General features: G+C 48.1%; 1 protein-coding gene across 1 annotated transcript; it reads left to right on the forward strand.

Moving 5' to 3' along the window:
- Positions 1 to 3,174: 3,174 nt before the first annotated feature.
- Positions 3,175 to 9,330, forward strand: LOC121573784 (mucin-5AC). Its single transcript, XM_041886061.1, has 4 exons — positions 3,175 to 3,573; positions 5,454 to 8,608; positions 8,799 to 8,873; positions 8,962 to 9,330. Exons 2-4 carry the CDS (start codon positions 5,520 to 5,522, stop codon positions 9,212 to 9,214), a joined length of 3,417 nt encoding a protein of 1,138 aa, XP_041741995.1. The 5' UTR covers positions 3,175 to 3,573; positions 5,454 to 5,519; the 3' UTR covers positions 9,215 to 9,330.
- Positions 9,331 to 10,195: the final 865 nt, after the last annotated feature.

Below are 10,195 nucleotides of genomic sequence, written 5' to 3' on the forward strand. Positions count from 1 at the left end.
AGGCAAGTGACTTTATATCTAAGATGGGAGCTACCGATGACATTGAGGCATACCTGCATGCATTTGAGGCCACGGCCACTAGGGAAGCCTGGCCCAAGCAACAGTGGGTTGGTCTGTTAGCCCCCTTTCTAACCGGGGAAGCGCTGAATGCTGTCCGGGACCTGGGCCCTGACCAGGTTACTGACTATGATGCCCTGAAGTCTGAGATCCTCAGCAGATATGGACTCACAAAGTTTGGTATGGCCCAGCGCTTTCACAGCTGGACCTTCCAACCAGACCAACCTCCTCGGGCGCAGATGCATGAACTTGTCCGAATCGCAAGGAAATGGCTGGATCCGCAGAGGAATACAGCAGCGGCGGTGGTGGAGGCCGTTGTGGTGGATCGTTACCTACGCGCCCTGCCTTATGAGGCAAAACGGTTCATCAGTCAACAGGCCTTGACCACGGCTGATCTGACCGTGGAAGCTGTGGAAAAGTACCAGGCCACAGCGGAGATGCTGAATGCTTCCCGAAAAGACCCCAGGAGTGCGGCCCCACCACAAATGGGAAGAACCCGTCCAAAGGACCCCAAGGTCTCGAACCCAGCCACGTCAGGACTTATCCCGGCTCCAGGGGGAGCCAGAAACCAGGCGGGTCCAAGAAGAGTACACCAGGAGGGGGAAACTTCGACAGTGTTACCGGTGTGGGGAGATGGGACATATCTCCTGGCAGTGTGGGAAACCAGCCGATGAACCTATGCCCACTGCGGAGTCCTCCAGCTCAGCACCCACACACCGTTTTGCCTCGCTCTTGGGAGTCGTAGATGGCGGCCCAGATCGACCCCCCACCTGCCCGGTAACTGTGAATCACCATGATGTGGAGGCCTTACTGGATTCTGGTAGCCGGGCCACCCTGGTGCGTAAGGATTTGGTGGGCCCAACGTGTCTGACCCCGGGGAAAGTCCTCCCAGTTTCCTGTGTCCATGGGGACACCAGAGAATACCCCATTACTGAACTTACAATGACCAGCACACGGGGAACCATACACACGACGGCGGGGGTGGTTGATTCCCTCCCCGTCCCTGTCCTAATTGGACGAGACTGCCCAGCCTTTTACCCACTCTGGAGAGAGTCTCAGGAGAGGATAACCCGAGTACCTCGGAAACGGAGAGGCAAAACTCATCCTGGGAAGGCTCCGGTGCAATCCTCCGAGTTACTCACTCCCGCCCGGGCTCTGATAGGGATGGCAGGTGCCCAGACCGACACAGAGACGGAGCTACAGAATCTGGACAAAGAACTGTCTGGTCTGAAGGGGACCGCTGAGAGGTATCGTTTGTTAAAGCAACAGTTAGACATGAAGACAGAAGAGTTAGATATCCTCCAGGCTAAACTTCAACAGAGCTCCTTCCCTAAGCAACAGGAGGAGCTGGAGAGGCTGCGCAGGACCATCGAGGAGTGTGAGGAGACCCTGCGCAGTAGTAAGGAGGTCCAGAAGAAGGCAGAGGAGAAGTACAAGGTGTTGGAGAACAAGATGAAGAATGCGGAGGCAGAGAGAGAGAAGGAACTGAAAGCTGCTCAACAGAAGCTAAACTCTGCTAAAACCAAGGCTGATGCGTTCAGTAAGAAACTCAAGGAGAGACAACAGGAGGCTGAGTCCCTGGTCCTAGAGTTGGAGGAGTTGAAGAGAGAGCAGCCTGGCAAGCACCACGGCAATGCGGACGCCCTCTCCCGGCGTGATGCCTTCTTCGCTGCCTTTACCCCGACGAGGACGTCGGTCCCGAGGAGGGGGATGTGTGATGTCACGAGAGGCTGTGTCCTGGAGGGACGTTACATCCCCCTGAGGTGGCTGCAAACCCAGACAGCTATGGCTCCATCTGCTGGTATGGTCGGGAACTCCACCCCTCTATGGCCAATCTTCCCACGCAGCTGAAACAAATGAGGAGCTGATGAGCTGAAGGTTTGGGAAGGGAAGAGACACACTGAGGGAGTGTGTGGGGGGTGAAGAGACACAGTCTCCAACCTGGGCTCTCTGGAGGACAAGAGTGCTGCACGTCCACTTCCATGAGGAATATAAGGATTTGGAGATACTTACCTTTGGGAAATACTCACCTTTGGATATATGCACCTGTGGAAATACGTGTGGGACATTTGGAAGGACGTTTTGCTGGGTTGGCCACTAGCTGCAACGTGGAATACAGTAAGACTGGGGAAAAGTTATTTGAGCGAGGGAGAGTTATGATTTTGGATGTGGAAGAGACATCCCTGAACTGTTAACCCTTAAAGAGCCACCAGAGAACAGAATTTTGTTATATTTTCGTTAATTTCCCAAGACCTATAATAAAATCCTTGTTTTGGTTGAACCTGGTCTCCTTGCACTACTTGAGCAATCCCGCTGAAAGCTGTGTAGCCTCTCATGACGTCACAGTACATACAGTCTTTGGCAGAAATATTAGCTCCAGACTATTGTAGCGAATGGTTGGGCAGGGAAGCGAACCCCGGGTCGCTGGCGTGAAAGGCAAAAACCATACGCATCGCGCCAACCGAGTTAACCCCATTGTAACCATTGTAACGTGGTTCATATAGCAAGGACCGCTACAATATCATCACAAGCGGAACATGTCACCAGAATATTAGCAAAAAAGCACCGTATAAATTAGCCAAACATTTGTTTTTCTTTCTTGTATCACAAAATGTTCTGATCAAACAAAATACTTTACTATACAGAAACTGCTGTCACCCCTATCACCCACATGATGTGTTGAGAGATAGAGGGTAAACTCTCATGTCTCCTCTGCTGGTGTGATACCCTGAAGCAATTTGCCTTATCTTGTTTTTCAAGTCTGGCGGTACTTTTCACACAGTCCCTTCCCTTGTGATTTTAGTCACTTCCTTCTGTCTCTCTCTCTTTCTTTCTCCTTCCCCTCAGATGAATTTAGGATGCCCATCACCCAGCCATAGATCTGTGTGTGTGCATGAGAAAGGGAATAGTGAGAGAGAGAGGGGGAGAGAGAGAGAGAGAGAGAGAGAGAGAGAGAGAGAGAGAGAGAGAGAGAGAGAGAGAGAGAGAGAGAGAGAGAGAGAGAGAGAGAGAGAGAGAGAGAGAGAGAGGGGGGGGGAGAAGAGAGAGGGAGAGGAATAGTGGGATAGAGTGCTGAGTGGAGGGCAGTGCATCATTGTGCTATGATGTGAGCAGGGAGGTAGGAAGGAGGAGAGGGAATAAACTGAGAACGCAGCTGGACTACATGTCTAGTCTGAGGGAGCCAGATTAGTGGTGACTCAGAGCTTTTGGAATACTTACCAGCATGGAATATGGCTTTGCACCACTGTTAGACTGCATAGTGCACGATCATGTGAGTTTGTGTCTGCCACGGAAGGACTGAAAGGGAGAAGGAGTTCAACCTCATCAAAAAAGAGTCACTCAGTGCCCCCCTCCTCAAAGACTTGGAGCAGAGGAGTACAGAGGAGGGGGGCAAGGTGGAGAGGGGGTGAGGGGGCAAGGGGGAGAGGTAGATCTGCACGTCTGGACCCAGAACACCTAAAGGACAAAATGAAACGTGCCACAGCTCAACCCAAGGTTTGACAAACGCTAACAATGGTAAGTCACCTGAACATGCTTAGTGACCCGGTCAAGATTGACTGTGAAGGCTGGGGACAGGTTCCTCATTGCTCTATCCTGGATATAAATGAGCTAGCCTTTATGCTATTTTGCACTATAGCCTATCTATTGCCTTACCTCAATAACTTGCTACATTTGCACACTGTATATATATTTTCTGTTGTATTTTTTGACTTTATGTTTTCTTACCCCATATGTAACTCTGTGTTGTTGTTTTTAATCGCACTGCTTTGCTTTATCTTGGCCAGGTCACAGTTGTAAATGAGAACTTGTTCTCAACTGGCTTACCTGGTTAAATAAAGGTTAAATAAAAAATAAAAAATAAAAAAATGCAGTGATGATGAGAGGACACTGTTTGCCCCTCTTTTACAGTGTTATAAAGGGAATTAATGGCAGATTGATCAACTGTGTCTGAGGAGGGGCTAAGGCATTTGTCACTGACTGTTCCATTGTGACATCAGATGGGGTCAGTTGGGACTACAACCAAGTGACATCTACAATGTGACAGCCAAAGAGTGGTGCCTGCAGGCACAAATGATTAGATGATCTGCCTGCAATTCTGACAGTGCTGCATGAAGCCTGGGGGTGAGGGTGGGCTGTGGGACAATTTTTGTTGTTGCATGCACACACTCAGTCACACTTCAAAACACACACACACACACACACACACCTTGAGGTATTTTACTGTATCAGCAAATGCACACTCACACAATGTTTTAGGCACACACACTGTCTCTCATACACACTCAAACTCTCTCTCTCTCTCTCTCTCTCCACACACACACACACACACACACACACACACACACTATTGTCCTTGCTTTGGCCACCTAACTGTAGTTGCATGCATCAGTAAAATAAAGACACATACACACTCGGCTACTGTGGCATTTACTGCGTCAGTTAAATGCACACACAGTCACTGATTAATTTCCCCTTGTCAGGCTTTAATGAAGTCGTTAGCATAAATGCATACATTATCCCCCTGCCCAAGGTGGGGACAAGAAAGTGTGAGAGGATGCCCGTGGGCACAGGTAACCGAGGGAGACAGGGAGAGAGGTCACCACAGGAGTCGTGCTGTGACTAGATGATCTCTGTGAAGTATGATCTCTGAAGGAAACAGAACCTGGGCAGACCATGCTTTTATGTTCTGAATATAATGTTCTGTAATTCACTAAGGTTTTCATTTGATTAAAGGTAAGCAAGGGTCAAAGGAAGGACTCCAATTAGCTTGACTGTGTTTCTTGACAGTCATGCACCCCCCTGTCCTGCTCTGTGACACCTTGATGTTATGAGGGTACTGTAATCCAGTTCACAGTACTAAAACAACCTCTTCTACATTATCTGACATAATATTGTCTCACATTGTCAGTGTAGGGTTTATCTCTCACATTGTCAGTGTAGGGTTTATCCATCTAAATGATTTCATTTTTGTTCTAAGCTGTGGTAGACTTGAAAAGGTCCATTATTCATGACTATCTCCAATCTGCTATCAAGCCTTTAGAACTTTGCTTGTCCTCTATTTCTGATGCATATGGGCAGCTCTGGCAGTGTACTTGATTTGTACTTTGTTGGAATTCAATTGTTCTGCCCCTGTGCGGATTCTTTTCACAGTGCCTTATCAAAATGAGACATCAAAGGTAGCTTAGTGGTTAAGAGCGTTGTGCCAGTAACCGAAAGGTCGCTGGTTCTAATCCCTGGGCAGACTAGGTGAAACATCTGTCGATGTGCCCTTGAGCAAGGCACTTAACCCTAATTGCTCCTGTAAGTCGCTCTGGATAAGAGCGTCTGCTAAATGACTAAAAATGTAAAATCAAAATGTGCTCTTCACAGTAAACTAACCTTGACTTTTCCCATAGATGTGATGGTGATGGTGGACACAAGCTCTCCTGGGTTTTCAGGCCACTGAGCCAGTCGGCCAGGTGATGGGGAGACGGGCAGCTGACCTGACCACTCCTGTGCCAGTACTGGGAGTTTCCGCCCTGGTGGGGGTGCGTGGTTGGAGGACAGCAGGGGGGGAGAGGGCTGGTGGAGAGCTGCCACTGACATGGGGTCCCCAGTGCAGCATCGGAGTGCAGACTTCACCCGGCGTGAGAGCACCCATTCTACACGGGACAAAACTAACAGGGACATTCCCCAGCCAATCAGAAAGCAGGATTACTCCTACATGCAATGGCTACATCCCAAAGGAGGCAAAGGAAGAGGAGGGGATCAGACGGACTAAGAGTGTCAGACAAAGAGGTGTTATTCCAAAACAGAGGAGTTTAGATACCAAGACCAAAAAGGGTGTGACTTTTGAAGAGATTTCCAGTGAGCTCACAGAGAATGTGGTCTTCAACCAATGGAAAAGTGGAACTTATTGCTATGCCCAAGCAATCAAGACTAACACACTCCTATCAGGGGGCGTGGGGAATGGCAAGATCAAAGGGAGGCGGGACTTGCGCTACACAAATGGCAGCGTAGTTGACTCGGAGGCTATAGGAGGGATTTGTATGGATGGCATTGATGAGGCGGAGCCTGTCTCGACCATGTCCTCTCGAGGAGGGGACAAATCAAAACCTAAAGAACATTCTGTGGCACATTCATATTGTGGGAATGCAAAACGACCACCTGCTCCCCCACCTCTCTGGATGCCCCAGCGGATGTGCATACACTGTGGAGGGAGACAGACTGTGGTCCCTGGAGCTGGAGATGGAGCTGCCAGTCTGGAAATTAAGAGCCCTTCCTCTGCATGCCCTGAAGGAACAACAGCAATGAAAACACCTATTTCACTCACAGACAGAAACCATCTTCCTCCTTCACATACTGAGAAAGAGAGGAACTCTACATGCTCCACTCCGAGGTTTGCAGACAGGGTTCTGATACAAAGACAGCTGACACAAACAGAATCTCTATCCACCCACCCCCACTGTAATCCCCCTGTTCATAACAACAAAGACAGGAAGCCAAACCTGCCTGCAAACCCACCGCCTGCATGGAAAAATAGAGATCTGAAACAGACTAATGGTTATACCTCACATCCGATATACCCCCTGCATACCACTAGCAGAGACCCAGTAGAAACCCTAGTTACACCTTCACATACACACTCAGACAAGCCAACCCGCCAAAGAACCATCATACACACAACAGCTATTACAGTCACTAAGGCAACTATTGAACCCAGGTGTGCAGATGCCAACTCCCTTGAGACCCCATCTCACTGGAGTAAGATTCCCCGACCGAAGCCTGAAAACACAACAACACAGTCTAACACTGCTACGACATTACATAGAAGTGCACCCCCTTACCACGCTAACACACACGCAACTAAACATCCTAACTCTGCAAACTCACACACAGCTACACCTCCTACCCCTGAAAGCACACTGACGACAACAACAACACTCCCAAACAGTGCTACTAAAACGATACATAGAACAACACTCCCTAGCCTCGCTAACACATTACACACAGCTACAACTCTAAAACCAGCAAACACACCATACAAAGCCACTCTCTCTTACCCTTATAACCCATCACACACAACTACTCCCACAAGCTATTATAACCCATCACACACAACTACTCCCACAAGCTATTATAACCCATCACACACAACTACTCCCACAAGCTATTATAACCCATCACACACAACTACTCCCACAAGCTATTACAACCCATCACACACAACTACTCCCACAAGCTATTTTAACCCATCACACACAACTACTCCCACAAGCTATTTTAACCCATCACACACAAATACACCCCCAAAGCCTTTGTCCCATATCCTTAACTTGTCAAACACATCACACACACCTAGTTCCCCTGACTCTGCTAATGCATCCCCCATAACACCCCCTAACGTTGATAACACATCACGTACAACTACATCCTCTCTCTCTTCAAATGCCTTATACACAGCTACGCAGCATCAGCCCTCATCCACGTCACTGACGAACTGTAGACCACTGATCATGACACAGACACACAACAATAAACCACCTGACCCATCAAACAGATCACCCACTAACACGCAGAATAACAGCACATTTATAAATACACATATTGAACAAACCGCTGCCCATCACACCAGCACTCATAACAGATTTGTTGTGCAACCAATAATGCATGCAAACGTATATGCCAAAGTATTGTCTATGTCAAACAAAAATACACACTGTACTCCTGTCATCGTGTCACAGACACATGAGGAAAGACACTTTAGAATATTCAATGCATCACAGGTCACTAACCTTCCAAAACACATCACTGAACTAAAGATAAACAAAGAATGGGAAAAGCAGGGACACATTGTTACGCAACATCAGCAAGACCTTTTCACAAACCTAAAACCTGGATCTGAGCGTCAAATACATTCACACAAAGAGCACATTCCCTCCAGCGTGTTACATACACATGCAAATACCACATTTAGATTCAGCCTTGACAAGCAGATATACACAAATGATGCTCCACCTTCCAGCACTCCACAGACACAAACAGACCTTAAGCCCCTCATTGCATCACAGACAAACACTACTGCACATGTCAAACCCATCCCCGAAACACCAAACCACATAAACACAGACTTCCATTCCACACCAACCCCACACAAACACACAAGCCCCACACACCGACTCATACCACAGGCCCGTCCATACACCATCACTGAGCTCCTCACACACACAGCCATAAACCCCAAGTGCAACCCCCTTTTGCCGCCATCACGCGTGGAACACCTAGCATCCTGCACCCTCACGCATCCCAATCAGACACACCAGATGATCCATCCAGTATTTTTGTCGTCAAGTACCATCCCACAGCCCTCCCTAGACGACCCCAGGCTGGCTCACTCCCACCCGGCTGATGCAGACCTGCTGCTGCCCCCCTCCCCACAGTGCAGCAGGCCAGCCCCTCTCCAGAGCAGGCTGCAGTGTGTGGAAGCCAGCTTGGCAGCCAACCAGGACAGGATTACTACCCTTCTCAACATCATCCAAGACCTGGAGATGAGCCACGCTCTCAGCAAGGGGTAAGAGATAGAGGGGAAGAGAGAGAGGGGAAGAGAGAGAGAGAAAGCGAAGGTGAGAAAGGGTAGAGATAGAAAGGGAAGTAGAAGGAGTGAGTAGAGAAAGAGAACAGGATGACGTTACAGAGAACAGAGAAGGAATTAGAGAGAAGCCTCTTTTGTTCTAGTTAACATCTCCTGATCTTTGTTTCAGTCGGCGATGCTACAGGACAGGCCAGGACCTCCGGGAGTGCTCCACCTGTCAGAAGACTGCTTGTATCGTCTACAGGTGAGACACAGGAAGCATGGTCAGATCGGCTGACTCTTTCCTCCTGTTTTTGCTTTCCTCTGTTTTCACCCTCTCTCTGTCCCTGCAGTGTGGAGTATGACTTCAGGCAGCAAGAGAGATGTTTCTTGGAGGTTTTGTATCCTCAGAGGGCTGACAACCACACTCCCCACTCCCTGCCCCACAACCCCACCCTGCTGACGAATGCCATCACTAAGACCATGACCAAGTCCAAGGTTAAAAGCAAGAAGTTGTGCAAGATGCTTTTCCGATGGCTGCCTAGGAAAATTCAGCGGACAAAGTCCTCCTTTCACCAACTCTCTCCAGATCATTTGAACTCCTAGCATGTTATTCAGGAGGTATTCCCTGTAATATAAGATCTGATGGTGTGTTCAAGACAACTGGGAACTCTGACAAATATGAGGTCAAATCAAGACGTCAGTGATCTTCAGGTCGGAAAGTCAGAGCTCTTGATAGAGGCCCGAGTTCCTGAGTTGGATGACTGTTCCAACCGATTTTTCCCAGTCTGAGCTAGTTTTTTTCAGAGTTCCCAGTTGTCTTGAACACACTGAAGTCAGAAGTCAGAGATTTCCAAGTTCCCAGTTGTTTTGAACTCAGCATGATGCCCCTCGGCATGATGCCCCTATTACAGCAAGCAGCACTTGTCATTGTAGAAGACACCTACATCACTTCCTGTCCACATGATGGGTGTTCTGAAATCTAATTTGCTCCTTTATGGCTGATTGACACCCTACTGTCCAATCAGGACATAGCATGATCAGGATTTCCCCTTAGTAACTACAGACCTTTGCCCAGTCTAGCAACAGTATATCATATGGAGAAAACTTCATCCCTCAGGTTAAAATCATAAACTTTCATCGAAAGCACATGCACTAGTTGTTGAACTAGATACAACATCCAAAGGTTTGCTAGATTGCAATCACCATTTTTCAGAGCCTATTGTAGATGATAGTCCATATTCTATAGTATTTTCTTGTAGCTAAGCATCAAGTGAAGTGTTGCCGCCCTCTTACAGATTCCCCTACCAGCTTATCCCAGGGTCAATGTATATACATCATATTTTTTAGAAATAAACCAAAGCCCACAGTACATACTGTAAACATTTTCATGTGTGATTAAAATTGCTTATCGCTGACATCTATGTCTATCCTTCCTTGTTAGTAATATAATCACCTCCTCTTACACAAAACACACACAAGGTACAGGGACATATAAAAGCACTCACACATGGTGCTACACAGGAATCCACCCACCAAACTCATGCATACTGTAGTCACCCAGGTCTCCTCTGTTCTCTGACCTGA

This window comes from Coregonus clupeaformis, chromosome 9, assembly GCF_020615455.1.
Source record: "Coregonus clupeaformis isolate EN_2021a chromosome 9, ASM2061545v1, whole genome shotgun sequence".
Taxonomy (NCBI): Eukaryota; Metazoa; Chordata; class Actinopteri; order Salmoniformes; family Salmonidae; genus Coregonus; species Coregonus clupeaformis.